Source organism: Balaenoptera musculus, chromosome 1, assembly GCF_009873245.2.
Source record: "Balaenoptera musculus isolate JJ_BM4_2016_0621 chromosome 1, mBalMus1.pri.v3, whole genome shotgun sequence".
Classification (NCBI taxonomy): domain Eukaryota; kingdom Metazoa; phylum Chordata; class Mammalia; order Artiodactyla; family Balaenopteridae; genus Balaenoptera; species Balaenoptera musculus.
This window is the reverse complement of record NC_045785.1, coordinates 67,208,553-67,232,279: the sequence shown is the minus strand read 5'-3', so window position 1 is coordinate 67,232,279 and position 23,727 is coordinate 67,208,553. Positions and strand designations below refer to the sequence as shown.

General features: G+C 35.6%; 1 protein-coding gene across 1 annotated transcript in view; it reads left to right on the top strand.

Annotated features, from left to right (window-relative positions):
* Positions 1 to 215: 215 nt before the first annotated feature.
* The window catches only part of PIGK (phosphatidylinositol glycan anchor biosynthesis class K), a 134,965-nt gene continuing 111,453 nt past the window's right edge, over positions 216 to 23,727 (top strand). Inside the window, exons 1-3 of the mRNA XM_036859284.1 lie at positions 216 to 345; positions 3,742 to 3,795; positions 12,484 to 12,575. Coding sequence (XP_036715179.1) covers positions 253 to 345; positions 3,742 to 3,795; positions 12,484 to 12,575 — 239 coding nt within the window. The 5' untranslated portion in view covers positions 216 to 252. The remainder of the gene's footprint in view (positions 346 to 3,741; positions 3,796 to 12,483; positions 12,576 to 23,727) is intronic.

The following is a 23,727-nucleotide window of genomic DNA, read 5'->3' as shown; positions in this document are numbered from 1 at the left end:
ATCCATTTTACGACATAAAAATCAAAAACGTAGTCAAGATAAATTATCCACGTCCTTCATCCACCGTGCCCCAGTCACCCGGGAAACTCAAGGTCTGCGGAAGCGCTGGCTTCTAAAGGCGGGCGAGGGGCCAGGAGGCGGGGCAGGCGTCGCAAAGAAAAAAACAAAACAAAACTACGCAAAACCCTGCCCCGCGCTGCTTTACGGCACTCGCTCCGCCCCTCCAGGGGCGCGAGGCTGAAGCCGGCAAACATGGTCGACACCTGTTTTCTCGGCCGGGGTTTCACTACCCTGGTAGGATTATTGCTCTTGCCCTTCGGCAGCTTGGCCGCTAGTCAGATCGAGGTAGGAGTCAGGCCCTCTGAGCGACAGGGCCCTGGGGGGACAGCTGTGGCCTGGCTGTCAGCGCCCAGCAGATGTCCGATACACAGCCGCCGAGGGAAGCCTTCTGGAGTCACCCACCAGCCTCTTCCTAGGCTGAATGGGCTGTGGGGAGGGTGTCGCAGGGGACGGGATAGGACAGTGTCCGTCTGTTTCAGCCTTTTAAAACGGTGAATGAAAAGAATCAAGTCCTGGGCGGCGGGGGAGGGCCTGATCCTTTGCTCCGACGAGCGTGCAGTCCCTAGCAGGTGAAAGGTCAGCGCATGAGTGCCGCGCCTACTTCCCTGCTACCAAACTACAACGCTCCCCTTTAATAGGAGTCAGATGGATACGGTGTTTTATTTTTGGCTCACACTACGTTCTGGCGCGTTACAAAGCTTTTACTATCCCCTGTACTCTGATAATACCTTCGTCCAGTTCTGCAGCCTACATCTCTAGCATCATTTTTCAGAATATCCAGCTGGCTTAGGGGCCCAGATAGTCAGCAGACAGTTGAAAATTTGTGTCCAAAGTTTTATATTCTGCCTACCCCACCTCCTATGGGGTTGCTCCTAAGCTAGAAACCTAGGGTTTTTAAAAATTAACTCCTCTCTTTATTTCACATTTTAATCATCACTAAATTACATGTTCTGAACTTTTAAAATTGCTTTCGACTGTCCAGTTCGACTGGCTTAATGCAGGCCCTGGTCATTTCTTGCTTAGATTATTGCAATAACTTTATCTTTTTTCTCCAGGCTTCCAAACTCCCTTACTTTAGTCTTCATCAAATGTAAACCTGATCAGGTTATTCTTCTGATTGAATCTTTGCAGTATTTTTTTCATTGCATACAGAATAAAGTCTAAACATCATGATCTGGTCTCTAAGCAGAGACTTTTCCAGTCTTCATATAGGACCCCATTCTCCCCACCATCTCAGACCTTGAGCTTAGACCAGCGGCTCAAAACTTTTTGAATACACACCCCTACCAGTTAAAAAAGAGAGAATGCACTCCCTCTTTCTCTTTATGAATTATTGCTAATTTATATATTCAGTATTTATAAAGCATATTGTTTAGATAATGTAAATATATATAGAAGTTCTATTTTCCTTATTTATTCTAGCAGGTTATTTTGTATACTTCATTTTGGATACCCTTACCCTTTTCTGTAGTTACACAGTTGTGCTTTTTTACATTACCATGTTTTATTCCTCCAGTTTCTTCTGTTTGCTCATTTACTAAATGCAATAAAAGCTAACCTCTGTAGAATCTTTCCCTATCCTTTACTTTTGCCTTTACTGTTGTAATTTGTGCACTTAGCTAGTGTAGCACTCGTCTCTTATAACCCATGTATGCTTTGTACTTTATTATTACATCATCTTTCACTTAGAGGAAAATAGCTGCCTAATTGGTCTGGCTCAAGTCATTCTTTTTTCTTTCCAGTCTGTTCTCCAAGCTGCAACCAGAGTAACTTTTAAATATGCAAATCCGATCATGTCACCCGTATATACCTTAATGGTGCTTTAAGGATAAAGAACTAAATCTTGATTATGACCCATAAACAAGGCCTTGCATTCTTTGGCTCCTGCCTACACCTCCAGTTCTCTCTCCCTCTCTCTCGTTTTCAAACTTCTAGTTATGCTAATCTTTCAGTTTCTAGAAATTTTTAAGCTCCCTTCTGCCATTAGGGCTCATGTTCCCTCTGTCTGGAATTATCTTCCCTCTTCTCATTAACTTTTGGATCCTAACCAAATGTCACTTCTCTAGAGAAACCTTCCCTGACATCCCTGCTTGCCCTTCCCCCTCCCATTCCCTGATCAGGTTAGGTCCCCCTATTATACTCTTTTATGATACTGTATATCTTACCTTTATAGAATTTGTAGTTTGTCCTTATCTGCTTAATGTATGTCTATCAAGTTGGATAGTAACCTCTTTGGAGGCAAGTACTAGCACTGTTTTTGCCCATCATTGTATTCTGAGCACTGAACAGGGACCGGCACATGGTACCCAATGAATGTGATGAATGAATGAATGTTACATAGTAGTGTAATATGTTTGCATGCTTGTCTTCTTTATTGAACTCTGGGATTCTTGAGAGAAAGCAGCATGCTTTTTAGTGGCTTTTTTGCATCACTGTACATTACACGGTACCTGGCACATAATAGGTGCTCCACTAACTATGTGTAGAATGAATGAATAACTTTCCAGTGTCCATACTGTCTAAACAATCACAAAAGAGTTTTGCCATCTCAATTTTTTCACTGAAGTCTTAATGATGTGAGGATTTTGGAGCTGGAAGGGACATTAGAGGTTATCGGGTCAACTCCCATTTCTACATGAGGAAAATCAAGTCTAAAGAGCTAAATGACTTAACCCCAGTCTCACAGCCAGATCTTCAAATTCCTAAACCACTATAGCACATTGCTTTCTTTAGCATCTATGCAGCTGTTGAGAAAGTTTAAAAAGAAATGTATATATGGCGCTCACCCCCACACACACACACACACATATGCACACACACACTGAGTGAATTTTTTATTTCATTCTTTCTGAAATTTTCTTGCCAGCTGAAAATTAAAACAGCTAATATTTGTTACACAATTACTATGTTCTAATCACCATTCCTACATTCTGTGAGTCAGGTAATGTTATCATTTTATAGGTGGGGAAATGGAAGTACAGAGAAATTAAGCAGGTTTCCTAAGTTTATACAGCTAATAAGTAGTAGGGTCCAGATTTGAATCCAGGCAGTCTGACTGTTGTAGTAATTAATACTGTTTAGGGGCAGATCTGAAATCATTATGGTTTATATTCACTATTATTTTAATATATAATAAAAGTCATATTCATTAGGTGTCTGGATGGTATTGGATGCTGAGGTTTTTAATGTTCCATGATGGTAAATATAATTCAGACTTTAACAGATTAGCAAAATGGTATATGGAAGTATGCTAGAGAATGTGTTTAATCACATATATTGGTGAGTTAAAATAAAATAATAGGAAGCACTCAGCACAGAGTAGGAGCAAATATTGAATGAAATTTCAGCAGGAAGGGTATTTATATATGTGAAAGAAATGAAATAAGTCATTCACAATGTGAAGATTGAATGGAAAATGAGAAGCATGAGGAAGAGCTGACTGCATTTGAGATAAAATGTTTAAAAACAAAAAGCCCCTCTTGCAGTAGCCTCCCGCTCCCCCAAAATAAAACTATTTTGTCTTTCATAAGGTCAGATACTAGAATATTTATAAACTTGCACAGTGATGGCTTAATGTTATTACAACTGTAAAAACTCCGTGAATCTTAACTGTCCTTTATCAGTCTTTATTCTGGGAAATGTGACTTTCTTTTAAGCTTTTTGCTATTATTTGACTAATAGGATCAAGCAGAACAGTTCTTTAGAAGTGGCCATACAAACAACTGGGCAGTTTTGGTAAGTGTATTCTATAAAGGTATACCTCGTTGTTTACATTAGATGTGTATCTGAGAAATTTTGTGTGAATCAAATTCTTGAAAATAAAATTTATATCTTATAACAGAAATTATTTTGATATGGCTATATTTTAAATTGATCACATCAACTAATATCCTTTGTCTTCAGTGTGTCTGTCAAGTGGTGATGTGTAAACACATGGAAAAATAAATTAGGGATCCTATTGTGAAAGGGAGCATTTTATAAAGTGTAGAGTTATTTTAATGATGGAAACTAGTAATTGTATTTCTTATCTGTAATATTTGTTTATAGATACTCTCTACTTTGGCTATTTTGTTTTTATTTTTTAATTGTTTTTTTGTTTACAAAAATAAATGATCATTATAGAAAATTCAAGTTATACAGAAAAGTTTAGAGGACAAATTAATTTTATGTTACTGTGATTAAATAGAATAGCAACATGGGTTCATGACTCATTTTCTTGTTCTTCAGGAACAAAAACCTTTTATATGCTACTGCCTCATAAGAGATTTTATGACGGAATTGAACAAAAGCTGCTCATGATAAGGAGATAGGTTTTCAGTGACCACTTAAATTGGGGAAAACTATGAGGAGGCAGGCCATGATCCACCAATTTGAGAGGATAACTTGCTCTATAGGAAACTAAGGGCACTTCCAATTAGTCTCTCTATAGGAATTCTTAAGAGAGGGAATAACTGCCTATGTGCAGACAGCTAATTGCCAAAGGGCTCATCTTTTAGAATAGGAGCCTATTAGCTTATACTACACACACATTGAAGTCTTCCTTGTTCTGGGAAACCTTTAACTGAGCCCCTCTCTAATCTCAGCAACCTAGGTCTCAGATGAGAAATAGAGGGTGAAAAAATTACTTCTGAGTACGTGACAACTGCAGTTTTCATGTTTTGTGCAATATTTTACACATTAACTCAGACTTAGTAGAGTGATATTTCAATAAATTGTACTTTCTTAAGTGGAAAATTATGAAATTTGACCAGGGCCAAGTTGAAAGTATAAAACATACATTTCTTTAAATGTTATATAGTTCAAATTAAAGAAAATATGTATGTGTGTGTATACATATATATATATATATATATATGTTTTCCCTCCCAGTTTGAATTAATTTTAGTCTTAACTGGATGATCAGAGGTAAATGAAATGCCCCTTTGCTCTTGTAATATGATTGAGAAAACTTGCCACCAGAGAGAGATAGAAGGAAAATCGGATTCTATTTTAGTTTCAGGATCTGCTTTGAATAAAGCATTTTTGTCTCTGTTTAATAAAAAAAGTTACAAAGATAATCCATACTCATGGTTAAAAAAAATAGTACTGATGGGTAGTGATTTTGTTTCTAGCTTTTTGGTTTTGATTTTTGCTAATGTAAGCAATATTATAGTGAAAATCCTTGAACACATATTTTTGCATGCTTATGTGAGCTAAATCAAAAAATAAGTACATTTTCAAACTTGATATATGTTGCAAATAACCCTCTTAGAAGGTTTATATTAGTTCACATTCCCATAAATAGGATATGAGTGTTTTGTCCTCATATCTATAATATTTGCCCTCATACTATTGGCAAGGGTATGACAATACCCTTGCCAATAGTATGAATTGTCAGACTTTTGGATACTTATCAATTTATGTTTTTTTTTAATTGTTGTATAACTACTTTACAATGTTGTGTTAGTTTCTGCTGTACAACGAAGTGAATCAGCTATATGTATACACATATGCCCTCCCTCTTGGACCTCCCTCCCCCCAACACCCATCCCACCCATCTAGGTCATCACAGAGCACCAAGCTAAGCTCCCTGTGCTATACAGCAGGTTCCCACTAGCTATCTGTTTTACACATGATAGTGTATATATGTCAATCCTAATCTCCCAATTCATCCCACCCTCCCTTTCCCCCCGTGTCCACACATCCGTTCTCTACGTCTGCGTCTCTATTCCTGACCTGCAAATAGGTTCATCTGTACCATTTTTCTAGATTCCACATATATGCGTTAATATACGATATTTGTTTTTCTCTTTCTGACTTACTTCACTCTGTGTGACAGACTCTAGGTCCATCTGCCTCACTACAGATAACTCAATTTCGTTTCTTTTTATGGCTGAGTAAGATTCCATTGTATATACGTGCCACATCTTCTTTATCCATTCATCTGTCTATAGACACTTAGGTTTCTTCCATGTCCTGGCTATTGTAAATAGTGCTGCAATGAACATTGTGGTACATGACTCTTTTTGAATTATGGTTTTCTCAGGGTATATGCCCAGTAGTGGGATTGCTGGGTCATATGGTAGTTCTATTTTTAGTTTTTTAAGGAACCACCATAGTGTTCTCCATACTGGCTGTATCAATTTACATTCCTACCAACAGTGCAAGAGGGTTCCCTTTTCTCCACACCCTCTCCAGCATTTATTGTTTGTAGATTTTTTGATGATGGTCATTCTGACCGGTGTGGGGTGATACCTCACTGTAGTTTTGATTTGCATTTCTCTAATAATTAGTGATGTTGAGCATCTTTTCACGTGCCTCTTGGCCACCTGTATGTTTTCTTTGGAGAAATGTCTATTTAGGTCTTCTACCCATTTTTGGATTGGGTTGTTTGTTTTATTGATACTGAGCTGCATGAGTTGTTTGTATATTTTGGAGATTAATCCTTTGTCGGTTGCTTTGATTGCAAATATTTTCTCCCATGCTGAGGGTTGTCTTTTTGTCTTGTTTGTGGTTTCCTTTGCTGTGCAAAAACTTTTAAGTTTCATTAGGTCCCATTTGTTTATTTTTATTTCCATTTCTCTAGGAGGTGGGTCAAAAAGGATCTTGCTGTGATTTATGTCATAGAGTGTTTTTCCTATGTTTTCCTCTAAGAGTTTTATAGTGTCAAGTCTTAAATTTAGGTCTTTAATCCATTTTGAGTTTATTTTTGTGTATGGTATTAGGTAGTGTTCTAATTTCATTCTTTTACATGTAGCTGTCCAGTTTTCCCAGCACCACTTATGAAGAGACTGTCTTTTCTCCATTGTATATCCTTGCCTCCTTTGTCATAGATTAGGTGACCATAGGTGCATGGGTTTATCTCTTGGTTTTCTATCCTGTACCATTGATCTATATTTCTGTTTTTGTGCCAGTACCATACTATCTTGATTACTGTAGATTTGTAGTATAGTCTGAAGTCAGGGAGCTTGATTCCTCCAGCTCCATTTTTCTTTCTCAAGATTGCTTTGGCTATTTGGGGTCTTTTGTGTTTCCATACAAATTGTAAAATTTTTTGTTCTAATTCTGTGAAAAATGCCATTGGTAATTTCATAGGGATCGCATTGAATCTGTAGATTGCTTTGGGTAGTATAGTCATTTTCACAATATTGATTATTCCAATCCAAGAACATGGTATATCTCTTCATCTGTTTGTGTCATCTTTGATTTCTTTCATCAGTGTTTTATAGTTTTCTGAGTACAGGTCTTTTGCCTTCTTAGATAGGTTTATGCCTAGGTATTTTACTCTTTTTGGGTAAATGGGATAGTTTCCATAATTTCTCTTTCTGATCTTTCGTTGTTAGTGTATAGGAATGCAAGATATTTCTGTGCATTAATTTTGTATCCTGGAACTTTACCAAATTCACTGATTAGCTCTAGTGGTTTTCTGGTGGCATCTTTATGATTTTCTATGTATAGTATCATGTCATCTGCAGACAGTGACAGTTTTACTTCTTCTTTTCCAATTTATATTCCTTTTATTTCTTTTTCTTGTCTGATTGCCATGGCTAGGACTTCCAAAACTATGTTGAATAATAGTGGCGAGAGTGGACATCCTTGTCTTTTTTCTGATCTTAGAGCAGATGCTTTCAGTGTTTCACCATTGAGAATGATCTTTGCTGTGGGTTTGTCATATATGGCCTTTATTACGTTGAGGTAGGTTTCCTCTGTGCCCACTTTCTGGAGAGTTTTTATCATAAATGGATGTTGAATTTTGTCAAAAGCTTTTTCTGCATCTATTGAGATGATCATATGGTTTTATTCTTTAATTTGTTAATATGGTGTATCACATTGCTTGATTTACCTATATTGAAGAATCCTTGCATCCCTGGGATAAATCCCACTTGATCATGGTGTATGATCCTTTTAATATGTTGTTGGATTCTGTTTGCTAATATTTTGTTGAGGTTTTTGCATCTATGTTCATCAGTGATATTGGTGTCTAATTTTCTTTCTTTGTGATATCTTTGTCTGGTTTTGGTGTCAGGGTGATGGTGGCCTCATAGAACTTGTTTGGGAGTGTTCCTCCCTCTGCAATTTTTTGGAAGAGTTTGAGAAGGATAGGTGTCAGCTCTTCTCTAAATGTTTGATAGAATTCACCTGTGAAGTCATCTGGTCCTGGACTTTTGTTTGTTGGAAGATTTTTAGTTACATTTTCAATTTCATTACTTGTGATTGGTCTGTTTATATTTTCTGTTTCTTCCTGGTTCAGTCTCGTGAGGTTTTGCTTTTCTAAGAATTTGTCCATTTCTTCCAGGTTGTCCATTTTATTGGCATATAGTTGCTTGCAGTAGTCTCTCACGATCCTTTGTATTTTTGCAGTGTCAGTTGTAATTTCTTCTTTTCTGTTTCCAATTTTATTGATTTGAATCCTCTCCCTTTTTTTCTTGATGAGTCTGGCTAAAGGTTTATCAATCTTGTTTATCTTTTCAAAGAACCAACTATTAGTTTTATTTATCTTTGCTATTGTTTTCTTCATTTCTATTTTATTTATTTCTTTTTTTAAAAAAATTATTTATTTTTATTTATTTATTTTTGGCTGTGTTGGGTCTTCGTTTCTGTGCTAGGGCTTTCTCTAGTTGCGGCAAGCGGGGGCCACTCTTCATCACGGTGCACGGGCCTCTCACTATCGTGGCCTCTTTTGTTGCGGAGCACAGGCTCCAGACGCGCAGGCTCAGTAGTTGTGGCTCATGGGCCCAGTTGCTCCGCGTCACGTGGGTTCTTCCCAGACCAGGGCTTGAACCTGTGTCCCCTGCCTTAGCAGGCAGATTCTCAACCACTGCGCCACCAGGGAAGCCCCATTTCTATTTTATTTATTTCTTGTCTGATCTCTATGATTTCTTTCCTTCTACTACCTTTGGGATTTTTTTGTTCTTCTTTCCCAAGTTGCTTTAGGTGTAAGGTTAGATTGTTTATTTGAGATTTTTCTTGTTTCTTGAAGTGAGATTGAATTGCTATAAATTTCCCTCTTAGAACTGCTTTTGCTGCATCCCATAGGTTTTGGGTCCTTGTGTTTTCACTGTTATTTGTTTCTATGTATTTTCTGATTTCCTCTTTGATTGCTCAGTGGTCTCTTGGTTATTTAGTAGCGTATTGTTTAGCCTCCATGTGTTTGTGTTTTTAACAGATTTTTTCCTGCAGTTAATTTCTAATCTCATAGCATTGTGGTCAGAAAAGATGCTTGATACAATTTCAGTTTTCTTAAATTTACTGAGGCTTCATTTGTTACCCAAGATGCAGTCTATCCTGGAGAATATTCTGTGTGCACTTGAGAAGAAATTGTATTCTGCCACTTTTGGGTGGAATGTCCTATAAGTATCAATTAAGTCTGTCTGGTCTGTTGTGTTCTTTAAAGCTTCTGTTTCCTTATTTATTTTCTGTCTGGATGATCTGTCCATTGGTGTAAGAGGGGTGTTAAAGTCCCCCACTATTATTGTGTTAGTATTGGTTTCCCCATTTATGGCTGTTAGCATTTGCCTTATGTATTGAGTTGCTCCTATGTTGGGTGCATAAATATTTATAATTATATCTTCTTGGATTGATCCCTTGATCATTATGTAATGTCCTTCCTTATCTCTTGTAACAGTCTTTATTTTAAAGTCTATTTTATCTGATATGAGTATTGCTACTACAGCTTTCTTTTGATTTCCATTTGCATGGAATATCTTTTTCCATCCCCTCACTTTCAGAGTGTATGTGCCCCTAGGTGTGAGGTGGGTCTCTTGTAGAGACATATATATGGGTCTTGTTTTTGTATGCATTCAGCCAGTCTGTGTCTTTTGGTTGGAGCATTTAATCCACTTACATTCAAGGCAATTATCGATATGCATGTTCCTATTACCATTTTCTTAATTGTTTCGGGTTTGTTTGTGGGTCTTTTTCTTCTCTTGTGTTTCCTGCCTAGAGAAGTTCCTTTAGCATTTGTTGTAAAGCTGGTTTGGTGGTGCTGAATTCTTTTAGCTTTTGCTTGTCTGTAAAGCTTTTTATTTCTCCATCGAATCTGAATGAGATCCTTGCTGGGTAGAGTAATCTTGGTTGTAGGTTTTTCCCTTTCATCACTTTAAATATGTCCTGCCACTCCCTTCTGGCCTGCAGAGTTTCTGCTGAAAAATCAGCTGATAACTTTATGGGGATTCCATTGTATGTTATTTGTTGCTTTTCTCTTCCTGCTTGTAATATTTTTTCTTTGAATTTAATCTTTGTTAGTTTAATATGTGTCTTCGCGTGTTTCTCCTTGGGTTTTTACTGTCTGGGACTTGCTGTGCTTCCTGAACTTGGGTGGCTATTTCCTTTCCCATGTTAGGGAAGTTTTCAACTATAATCTCTTCAAATATTTTCTCAGAGCTTTCTCTTTCTCTTCTTCTTCTTGGACCCCTATAGTTCGACTGTTGATGCGTTTAATGTTGTCCCAGAGGTCTCTGAGACTGTCCTCATTCCTCTTCATTCTTTTTTCTTTATTCTGCTCCTTGGCAGTTATTGCCACCATTCTATCTTCCAGCTCACTTATTTGTTCTGCTTCAATTATTCTGCTATTGATTCCTTCTACTGTATTTTTCATTTCAGTTATTGTGTTGTTCATCACTGTTTGTTCTTTAGTTCTTCTAGGTCCTTGTTAAACATTTCTTGTATTTTCTTAATCCGTGCCGTCATTCTGTTTCTGAGATTTTAGATCATCTTTACTATCATTACCGTGAATTTTTTTTCAGGTAGGTTGCCTATTTCCTCTTCATTTATTTGGTCTTGTAGGTTACCTTGCTTCTTCATCTGTAACATATATTTTTGTCATCTCTTTTTTTTTTTTTGATGAGTGCTGCTGTGTTCCTTTTTTGCTGGTTGTTTGGTGTGAGGTGTCCAGCACTGGAGTTTGCAGGCAGTTGGGTGGAGCTGGGTCTTGGTGCCGAGATGAGGACCTCCAGGAGAGCTCACACCGATTAATATTCCCTGGGGTCTGAGATTCTCTCATAGTCCAGTGGTTTGGACTTGGCACTCCCACCACAGGAGATCAGGCCTGACCTCTGGCCCGATAATGCAGGGATTCCTCCTGTCCCCTTAAGTGTCTGACGTCCTCCACCAGCGCCTGGTAGGTGCCCTAGTTGTGAGGAGACACGAACTCTGCGTCCTCCTCCTCCGCCATCTTGACTCCAGTCAGAAGCTCCCTTGCTCACCAGTGAAAGTCAGTGCTCAGAGTTCATTGCAGTCCCTGGACCCGCTTCACAATCCTCCTCAGCACAGGACTCTAGGCAGCCACTCAGCATGAGCTGAAAGCCATTTACCATCCTCACAGTGGCTGGAAATCTGCTTAGGGAAGCCTTCAGCCCAACAGAAACATCACAAACCTGATTTATGTTTTCTTATATTATGACAGAAGTTGAGCATCTTTAAGACTTTTATTGTCTATTTTTAATACTTTTTTAATGAAATGCTTGCTCTCATCCTTTGCCCATTTTTCAAAATTCGGCTGTTCATCTTTTTCTTATTGGGTTATAATTATTTCAAGTTTTTCATTTCGGTTAGGATTTTATGTTACATATTTTTTTATGTAGTCAAGAATTTTACTCTTCTCCTTATTGGATTCCAGGTTGGAAATTCAGTTTAATAAAAAAGTCTTGTGGTTCCGTCCTATTTACAGGGGCAAGAACATTTGTGGTGTTCTCAAGACTGTCATTACACTTACTATCAGCAGAACAGTGTGGTAGGAGGTAGGAGGATGCTTAGTGGATAGATATATTACCAAGTGATCCCAGTCTCTGGTTTCTCATTTGGAATGAGCATTCGAGAGGGCTGACTTTTGAGGCATGGCATTAGATTTTCCTAGTATCTTTGTTATCTTTTTTAGGGATCACTTTGTCTTTAAGTGTTAAACTTGTTGAAATCGTTTCTAGTTTTCTGTTCTGTTCAACAGCTTCTTTATAATGCATTCCCTTATGTGCATATAGACCTGTTTTCTATGCTTTTTTTAGTCTCTTTCTTATGTTTTTCACAACTAAAATTAGGAAGCAATCCAGAGTGAAAGGAATATTATATAACCCAATGTAGTTAATATTCTTTTCTATTCTGTGAAGGGATTATGGGCATCGTCTTTGGTTCTAAAGAATTTAATATTTTAGAAATAGGAACGTTATAGAATCATAAATTGAGAGTAACTAAGTTGGTTCAGTATTTGATTAAATTCCCCAAAGATTTGTTTTCTCTTAAGCTGAATGTTTTTTAAGACTAGTTATGAAAGACCTTTTTCTAGAGAGATTGGTTTTATTGACAATTCTTTATGTGCTTTGCTGTTTCTAGTCCTGATTATGACATACTCTTTTTTTAGGCATCTCTATATCCTACTTAAAGAGAAGTAATTCTGTAACTCTGTAGCTTATTTTGATTCCTAAAAATAATATATTTGTTTTATTACTTTAGGTATGTACATCCCGATTCTGGTTTAATTATCGACATGTTGCAAATACTCTTTCTGTTTATAGAAGTGTCAAGAGGCTAGGTATTCCTGACAGGTAAGTATTCTTAATAAAGCTTAACTCTGATCCTCAGTGAAAATCACCATTAGATATTATATTTGTGTTTTTGTGTTGCTTTGAAAAACATAAAGAAACCTAATTTGAAGTTATTTTGTTGTTGTTAGAGCATAACTATCATGTATAAAATAGTTCTTAAGAGCATAATGGCAAATTATATAAAACAACAATCAACACTAAGGTAAAAAGATTTGATAAAGTATAATTGTTGTGTCATTTATTTAATTATTCAATGCTTCAGTCTGGGTTTAATTGTAGGCAACAGAAGGCAATTCTGACCGATTCAAGTAGAAAAGGTATTTATTGAAAGCATATTAGTTTACCAAATTGCTGGGAAGGCTGAGGCCTTAAAGAGTCAGGAACAAGAGAGACTACGTAACAGAAAAGACATATCTAAAAATCATGGCATAAAACCCGTCCAGTGATAGGAATGCACCTTGAATTGCTGATGGCTAGACTCAGCTACTACATTACTGCTACCATTGCCTTTGGAAACTTAATATTGCTTCTGCGGCCTGCTGCCAAAATCTGACCTTTGCCGTCCCAGCTTCTTACTGTCTCTAGCTCTTAATTTAGAGTCCTTGGTGGGAATGTCATGTTGGCAGGATATAGATTAAGTGCCCATGTCCATGCTGCAGGGGTGACAAGAAGAATGACTATGTGGCATTGTTAGCTTCTCTATAAGGAGGGGGGGCTCTGCCTTCTGTGAAGACTCATAAAGTGGTATATTCCCTAATTATATGAGGGAGCTCAGGTACTAAGCAGAACTCCCACACCTCCACCCCTAAATACCTGTCCTCTACATTTGGTTTGTCAGATATGATAGATCTATTTTTGCTACTTCCAAAGCAGTTATAGAAGAAATTGCAGTCAGTTCAGTTACTTAGGTTTGATTTACTTAGTCCTGTGTTCCTCTCTACCTGTGAGGCAGAGTGGAAAGAGCTTTGCAGTTAAACAGATCTGAGTTTGAAATCTGGGTTTAGTGCTGATTTTGGTTAATCATTTTGTGATACTAAGCCTATTTTCTCAACTATTACATGGTGATGGTACTACCTTCTTTGCAGGATTTAGGTACTTACAGTAAAGTGAATAGAGATATGTATAAAGTGCTGCAGGGGAAGAAAGGAAGCAGGGCATGACTCAGGAAACAAAGTTATCTTACAGTCTATGTCAATAGATCATTTTAGCCTAAGAAGCTGACAACTATAGCCTCGGAGCTGTAATTTAATTCCTGTATTTCATCTGGAAGTTAAGGCATCTTGGTAATACCATTTTTAAAAAGTACATTAAATTAAGTCTGAGAAAGGATGATTTGTTATATCAAGTATAAGAATTATTCTTGTAATTAGCTGATTACTGTTATTTGTTAATTAGTTCTCAAATAGGTGTATATGGTTAGTCTGTTGATTTTTAACTGCTATTGCTTCTATGCCCAATGTGCTCCTTCAGGGAATTACTATGCATGGTTTGGCAGTAGGTTTCACTTTGGTAAATGAGTCTTTGTCTGTCTATAAGTCATTAGGATATGTTTAAATGATTTTAGTAAGATTTAGAAGGACTTTTTAGAAATAGAATATAACTCTAGGATGTATTTTATATATAATAATTAGTAGGTTTGTCCTTAGGTTTCTGAAGAATATTCTTTAAAAGCTTATTCCTGTTTCAAATGCTTTCCTGTCTACATCTCTGGTTATGAAGTCTTTGTTGGAGAATGAATTGGGGATCGAAACAGTTGATGATTTAAAACATTTGTTACTTAATAAACAGCGATCAATAGAATAGATTCTATTTGGCTTTTAGTCTGTTATCGTGAATACTCCTCTTCTTGGTGACTTATCTCACTTTACTCCTACCTGGAATTAAGTATAAAAATATAATTAGAAGTAAATTTTAGTCAGAAAGTAATAAACTATTATGAAATAATAGTTTGGAAACTTAAAATCATTGAGTGGTTTTCAGTTTTAAAGCTTGAATTTCAAAATACAGTTTGAATTTATTTTATACATTATGGAACATTTTCAAGTTAAAACAGTATTATCCCAGCTTCTGACATATATCATAGCTTCTCAGGCTGTGTATCCTGAGAAAAATGAGTGGTGACTGCATTGAATAAAAATTATGAGTAGAACTCTGTTTTGTTTTGTTTTACCTTATTTGCTTTTTAAAAGAAGCATTTTACTTTGTCTTGCAATGCAAAATATTTGCATTTAATTTTTCCATATACTTCAGTAAGAAACTAGTTCATGTCAGAAATCATTTACCGAAACACATGACACAGATGATTGCCTTTTATTGTGGAAGTTCACATCAATTCCTTAGATCCTGTTTGAAATGTCACATTAATTGTGTCAGTACTCTTGTTCTGATTTCTTTTTGATTTTCTGTCTGTATTTCACCTACTCCAACTATACTGAGCTATTCTCTTTGCCTGGAATGGTTGTCTATACTTCTAGCTCACTGCCAGCAAAACCTGGCCGTGATTCTGAATCACTCAAAGTACATGTTAAAAATACTGATTTCTCGGCTTCACCCCTGGAGATTCTAATTCACTAAATCTGAAGTGAGTCCTAGACATCAACTCTATATGTGGTTCTGGTGCACAGTGAAGTTAGGAAGCACGGCTGTAACTTTTACCTGACATTCCAAATTTACTTTAGTACTTCTTCAAAAAAGTATTCTTGACCTCCTTGTTTGCTTTTATGGTATCCTTTGTCTGTACTTTGATTATAACATGGTTATACTAATTATAGTATGTCTCCCTCATTAGATTATAAACTCCTTGAAGGGAACAAGAATTATATTTTATTTCACTTTGTACTTCTAGCATCTAGCACAGTACTTGGCACATAGTAGGTGCTCAGTAGGTATTGGATAAATAAACTTGTGACTTGGAAATACTTTAACCAGTTAGGCAAAACAAACACAAGTCTGTACTTTAAAAGTAAAAACATTTGTCTTCTAAAGTGTGTTAGTCTAGTTTTTAGCAAATGTTAATGTTATAAAAGACTTTTAAATACATAAGCTGCCAGAATTTTATAATACTGTATCAAAATATTGATTCAGAGAGGGGATTTTAATGGTTATGGGGGAAAATAAAAAGACGTGCTCATAAGCGGTTCATAATTGCCCTCCACCTTATCTATTATCCTTTTCATACGTAGGTTCCATGGAGTTCAGGTGTCTTGCACTTTGTGCCCATGCTTTCTGTAACCTTACCCACCCTCAGAGATTTTGTTTTTCTTTGCCTGGTTTTAGCTTCCTGAAACATTTCACTATTTTTAGGAAATTTTGTGTCCTCAAATACTTGTTCTGGACTAAATCCCTGTTTTGCTACCTCCAGTATGCTTTAAATGCTTAAGATGAGGAAGCGAAAAGGCATTAAGCAGGGCTTAGGTTCTAAAGTCAGTATGTGAAGCAAAAATTGAGCTAAAATGTTTCTTGTGAGGTTTCTTAAATAGCACATAAAGCACAATATAGTATTATCTTTCATCAAGTCTAACATAGCAGTTTTAGAGCAGTGCTAGAGCAAATTACTGTTTTCTTTTTCTTTGGTGGAACATTTGATGAAGTGGTTCACTTACGATTAAGGGACATGTTTTATGAAAAATAGCCGTATCTTTAACACTAGAATCGTGACGCTCATGCTGTGAGAGGCACATGGGAATTGAGACTGAGGGAATGTAGAATTGTAGCTCCCATCTCATCTCATGTTTACTTTGGGGAATAAATGCATTGAGTGATAGGGTGGATGAAGTCTGTCTTTCCTTTTATTTTTTTTGGCTCAGTGCATAAGAATTAAGTTTATGGAGTTAAATGTGTATATAATTTTTCTTAAAATATGATTTAGCTCTGCTATGAGTTGGGTGGATGTGAGTTTTTGTAACGATCCCTATCTGATAAACTATTTCTATAGTTAAATCCAGTAGCTTTTCTTTTTTTTTTTTAATTTTTTTTATTGAAGTAGAGTTGATTTACAATGTTGTGTTAATTTCTGCTGTACAGCAAAGCGACTCAGTGATGGTCCAGTAGCTTTTCTGACACTATTTTTTCCCTTACTCTGTATTTTAATCATTATGTGAGATTAATATTCTTAATTTAAACCTTTATTCATCTCCCCTTACTCATAAACTCTTAGAGTATGCAAAATAAAGTTCAAATCCCTTATGCTGGAACTCAGGGCTTTTGCAATCTGTCCATATCTAGTATTCTGATCATTTAATTTCAATTCCTTATGCTCTAGCCAATACCTTCTTATAAGTCTCTGTTTTGGCTTCTGTCATTGCCTTACACTGGTCCTTCTGTCTACAGTTTTTTCCTTCCACCCTCCTTTCTAGTTTTCCTATGCCCAAATTCACTTCATACATTCCCTAAAGCTTTCTCAATCCTTCTTGCATAAATATTTTATTTGTACTTCTATCATGGCACTTTTTTGTATGTATTGATCTTATTTCTTCAAGGTAGGTTCTGATACTATATTTGTATTCCTCCAAGTACATTCTTTAATATATTGTGCAGAGTTGAATGAATGAATGAATGAATAGTATGCTAAAGATCCCTAGTTAAGTGGAACCTAATTGGTCTAGCTTAGAAAGGAAATATATATGAATATTGTTTATTTATAGTCTCTTTAGATCTTTATTCTTATACTGCACTGAGCTAAAAGTGCTCTATAGTAGATTTTATAAACTATTCCCTGACTCCTACTTTTGGGATCCATGGGTGGGGTGATCTCACCAGGGAACTTCAGATTCATTTCTTTCTATGAGAAGTCTATAGAGTCTTGCCGAAGACAAGTTATTCCCTATCTTTCTACTCTTTAAGTTCCCTCAGAATGCACTTTTGAGTTTTTGGTCTCCTATTCTTTTTAACTTCTTTCTCAAGTAATAAATATTAGACTTAGAAATGTGAATTCTGGTAAGGTTGTAAATTAAAAAAGAAAAAAAGTCACTAACTGCCTGTTATTGTTGTTTTAAAAATCAGATTGGTAATATAGCTTTTGACAGTTATTTTTTATTCTGCTGCGGATTTGATCTTATACATAAGAAGATATTGTGTATGGTGGAACATTAATAAGATACTTCAGGAATTTTCTTGTATAATTTCTCATTAAAATAAAATGGAGAAAGGCATGGTTATTACAGTTCATTGGAGATGCTTGTGACTTTCCGATAAGGTCAGCCAAAATGGACCCCTATTTTTGGCCTCCTCCTCCATCCCCCCTGCAACACACATTCACTCTCCACTGTCCACCATAATTCAGATACTGTGTTAGGGATTTTATAAAGAATTATTTACTCCTTGAACTTTTATGAGAGAATCCCCTCCCCCCCTTTTTGCATATTAAAAAGGGTTACTCAGAATGGTTAAATGACTTGCTTAAGGTACATTAAAGGCACTGTTAAATAATAGACCCAGAATTTGAATTCAGGTGTTTGGACTTTATGGCTGGAGCATTTCTATTATTTCACAGCTATCTCCTCCCTAAGAAATTACAACAGATAATATTTATGTAATATTTACAATTAGAGTATTCTTTTAATAACATGATCTCATGTTATTCTTATGACAGTCCTATAGAGGTTGGTAAAATGCACACTGATCATTTATACCTTATTTAATTAAAAAATGTATATCTACATGTTGAATGTGGTGCTTATGAAAATCATTCATATTAATTGAATAATATAAGGAGCACCTTCCCATTTTCCTATTTTTTCCATAGTTTTTACTATTGTCTAAGTCTTCATGATTTCATGCTTCATGTACTTCATGCTTCTGTACTTCAGCAGCTTTGTAGCTGTTTATTCCGTCTCTAGTCTCTTTCCCCCTCCAGCCCATCCTACACACAGCTGTTAGAATTGTCTTTCTCAGACACTGCTTTTACCTTTTAACTCCCACGATTAAGAACCTGCAGTGACTGCTGTTTCTCTAAAAAAATCCAAAAATTTCAACCAGTGTTCAGTCTTTACTGCTCTGTTAATTACAACTTACTATGTTCATTTGTTGATCTGTTACGATGTCTAATACATAATATTTATTCACTCCTATTTCTATTTTTTGTTTAACCATTCATCCCACTTAGAGCACTTAGAATATCCTCTGTGCTGTCCTTTCCTACCCATATAGCTTTCTTTCCTTTGTGTCACTATGTAGAACTTTGTAGAGTACCCTGTACAGGGAGGTTACTGAGTGATATTTTTTAAACCATTAGTTAATTTATAAAATTTTCTCAATAATTAAATATACAGTTAAAACTTTATTACTATATTTATTTTATGATTTTACCTCCTTTTTTGTGAACAAAAGGACTAGAACAGTAGTAAATATGCTTTGTAAATAATTTGTAATATATTATCGTAGTTATTGTCAAGATAATATTAACTCATGCCTTTGAGTATTCTGCTTCTTGTCTTCTCTCATTTCCCAACAGTATTTTTTCTCATATACTTTGTAAAAATACAAATAATATGTTTGAATATAGATACTTACGTATTCTGAGCAGTCTGTCATTTTATTCTCACGTTGGCAGCTGATCTGTCTGCCACTCCACGTGATGTTCTTGGTGAAGTGCATAATATCTTGAATAGGTGAACGTTTAGAATAGTTAAGAAGCTGAAATGTGCTCTGAGGAGAATAGTGACAATGCTAAAAGGAGCATTTTGGCCACTGCTGTCATGCTCTTATGTTTGGATAATAAGATCCATATTCAAGACTAAGGAGACCATTAAGGGTTTTATGGAGCAAATGGGAAATTTCTTTATTGATTTGTAAATAGATAGAAGGGTTTTGGGCTGTTGAAGAAGTGAGAGATGCTTATTTTTCATCAATACCACAATGTCTTCATTCCTGACACTATCTTCATATCTGGGAATTTGATTTCCTCGACTTTGGTCTTCTTTTGAATTGTCTTGGGGTCTTGTTCTTCCATATTAAGCTTACAGTCAGCTTGTCAAGTTCTTAAAATCCTTTTGGGATTTTGATTTGCAATGCAGTGAGTTTTAGATTAATTTAGAGAGAATGGGCTTCTTTATGGTATTTTATCATTCAATTTATGAATAAGGTATATGTACATTTAATTATGTGTTTAACATCTTTCAACTAAGCTTTATGATTTTGTTTTTGTTTTTTTAAAACATATTGGCTTTTTTTAAAAATAAATTTATTTATTTATTTATTTATTTATTTATTTATTTTTGGCCACGTTGGGTCTTCATTGCTGCATGCGGGCTTTCTCTAGTTGCGGCGAGCGGGAGCTACTCTTTGTTGCAGTGTGCGGGCTTCTCATTGGGGTGGCTTCTCTTGTTGCGGAGCACGGGCTGTAGGCACGCAGGCTTCAGTAGTTGTGGCACACAGGCTCAGTAGTTGTGGCTTGCGGGCTCTAGAGCACAGGCTCAGTAGTTGTGGTGCACGGGCTTAGTTGCTCCGCGGCATGTGGGATCTTCCTGGAACAGGTCTTGAACCCGTGTCGCCTGCATTGGCAGGCGGATTCTTAACCACTGCACCACCAGGGAAGTCCAAGCTTTATAATTTTGAATTTTTAATTTTCGGTAGAATTTTTAGTTGTCATATTTTTTTGGTTGATACTGTAAGTGGTACCCTTTAAAAATACATTTTCTTACTTCTGATGCGCATGCAGTTGGTTTTTGTTCTAGCAACTCACTGAACTCTTATTAATTTTAATAATTTGACTGTAAATTCTCTTTTGGTAGCCATAAAATCTAAATGACAGTTTTCTTCCTTTAAAATCTTTGTACCATAAAAATTTTTTTTATTCTTCAAAAGCTTTTCATATTTGAAAATTTGGGGATAAAAGTTGTCTTTAAAGACCTCAGAATTAGTAGTCCAGGGAAATCCTTTATTTTACACATGAGAAAAATGTGTTCTTGAGAGGTAAAGTGACATATAAGGTCAACAACTGTGTGGTGGCAGACCTAATGCTAGAATCCTTGTATAATGATTATATTATATTGTGTTGCCCAATTCATCAGTATAAATAAGTGAAATATTGAAGAAGAAAGATAAATGAAAGCAATTAATTAAAAATAAGTATAACTGTTGATACATCTTAGGAAGTTGATGTTTGCATGATAACTCAGTACACTGGATTTACTATTGTAAACAATAATCTAATAACCTTACCAAAATTACAGTAGCTTGTCTTCAGAGCTTCCTCCTATAATAAGCTTTCTCTAGAGCTGTCCATCTATTTTAGTTTGAAAATAACTCAGAAAATTATTTTTATTTTCATTTTGGCCCTCCAATAGAGTGCACCTGTGGGCGTCTTATGTCAAGTTTTTATGTCAGAATGTGCAATAACTTGATTTCCTAAGTATTTGTGATGGCCTTGTTAAATAGTCTTGCTGAATGATTATCTTAAAATCAATTATAAACCAATTTAAGATTCAGTGGCTTCCAAGGATCGTATTGTAAATGTAAAGAAATCACAATTTAGATTGGAGGCATTTAGCATAGTGTTTAAGAGTTCAAGCTCTTAAACTGTCTCTATTTGTTGATGACATACTATTATGTATAGAAAACCCTAAAGAGACTCCACCAAAAAATTGGTAGAACTAATAAACAAAAAAATCAGTAAAATTGCAGGATACAAAATCAATATATGAAAATCTCTTATGCCTCTACTAATAACGAACTATCAGAAAGAGAAATTAAGAAAACAGTTCCATCAAGAACAATAAAATACCTAGGACTAAATTTAACCAAGGAGGTAAAAGACCTGTATGCTGAAAACTATAATACATTAATGAAAGAAATTGAAGAATACACAAATAAGTGGAAAGATAGTCTGTGTTTTGTGGACTGGAAGAATTAATACTATTAAAATGTCTGTAGTACCCAAAGCAGTGTGTACTACCCAAATGTCTGTACTACCAAGTGCAATCCATATCAAAATTCCAATGGCATTTTTCACAGAAATAGAAAAAACAACCCTAAAGTTTGTATAAAACCACAAAAGACCCCAAATAGCCAAAGCAGTCTTGAGAAAGAAGAACAAAGCTGGGGGCATCAAACTCCCTGATTTCAAACTATATTAAAAAGCCATAGTAATCAAAGCAGTATAGTATTGCATAAAAACAGATGCATAGACCAGTAGAACAGAATAGAGAGCCCAGAAATAAATCCACACATATATGATCAGTTAATTTACGACAGAGGAGCTAAAAATATACAATGGGGAAAGGACAGTCTCTTCAATAAATGGTGCTGGGAAAACTAAACAGCTACATGTAAAAGATTGAAATTAGAACATTTTCTCACACCACATATAAAAATAAACTTAAAATGGATTAAAGACTTGAACGTAAGACCTGAAACCATAAAATTCCTAGAGGAAAACACTGGCAGTAAGCTGTTTGATGTTGGTCTTGGTGATGATTTTTTGGATTTGACATCAAAACCAAAGGCAACAAAAGCAAAAATCAACAAGTGGGACTACATCAAACTAAAAAGCTTCTGTACAAAAGGAAACCATCCACAAAATGAAAAGGCAATCTACTGAATAGGAGAAAATATTTGCAAATCATATGTCTGATAAGGGGTTAGTGGTCAAAATATATAAAGAACTCGTAAACTCAATGGCAAAAAACCAAACAATCCAATCAAAAAATGAGCAGAGGATCTGAATAGACATTTTCCAAAGAAGACATACAGATGGCCAATAAGTACATGAAAAGGTGCTTAACATCACTAAGCATCAGGGAAATGCAAAGAAAACCACAATGAGATATTATTGTAAATAGTCTAGAGATGATTTAAAGTACAGGGAGGATATTGCTGTGTAGGTTAACATGCAAATACCAAGTCATTTTATATAAAGAACTTGAACATCTGTGGATTTTAGTAATCATAGGGATTCCTGAAACCAACCCCCTGCAGATACCCAGGAACAACTGTATTGGGGGACCAATAAAAGGAGCCTGATACGTTTGATGTCATATAACTTTAGGTAGGTGCTAGGTTGGTCTGAGAAATAGGAAGGAAGAAAGACAATTGGTGGGGGTGGGATACACACTAATTTAATTTACTTCTTTTCCTTTCTTCTTTCTTTTCTCCTTTCCTTCTTCCTCCTTCCCTTTTCCAACCAACAAATACGTATTGAGAGCATATGGTGTTTAGAATACACTCGCCAATTTTTGTAATTTCAACTGATGTGGGGATACAAGGAAGAGAAAAGGGCAGAAGAGTGAACTATAAATTCCATGAAAAACCTAAGTGCTTGGCTGGTGGCAGTGGGAGTGACCTCAAAATAAGTCAGATCAACTTGACATTTCACTATGGAAAGTGGTAATAAGTAATTCTAAGAAATTTCTGAGGACTTCTAGTGGAGAATTGATAGAAACAATGTTGTAATTCTCTGTCATGTTATATCTGACTCAGGGATGTTAAAAGGATAAGTGAAATTAACATTTGTGAACATAATTTGATTTCTTTGGAGAAAAGATATTTCACAGAGTTTTATATTAATGGTTTCTAAGAACTTGACCTGAGCATGAGTGGGAGATTACTCAATTCAGTAAAAGGTACCCTGACATTAAATCCTTATACCTACCCATTAACTTATATTTAATTATATCCATCTCCAAGGCTTCAAATCATGAAACTCAGATATGTTATTTCAGAAAGTAAAACCCCTATTAATCAGAACTTAATTTACCTAAACTGTCAGTTTTTTTCTACCATACTGGAAGCAAAGGACAATCAAATAAAATCATATTAGGGAGCTTGTTCTACAAACATATTTTCAGATTTATTCTGGGCAAGTAAAAGCTAACTTAATATTCTGTACTTTTTCTATTTTGTTATATTTAATAAAAATAGATATTCAAATGTTAGCTTTGATATACTGATAAAGATTTTTATTTAGTAGATTGATTGTACTTATTCAAGAAAGTAGTTTAGATATTGTCTTTGTTTTTTCATTTCATTATTTATTTAGATGTTTAGCTCTCGCACTAGGTTTTTACAAACTGGTGAACACTGACAAATTATTTGTCTCACAGAACTATAACCACATATTACAAGATAATATAAGTATATGGTCAAACTAACATTAATATACATCACCATTTGGTCAATTTCATAATAAACTATCAAGTATCCAAGTATTGAGTTA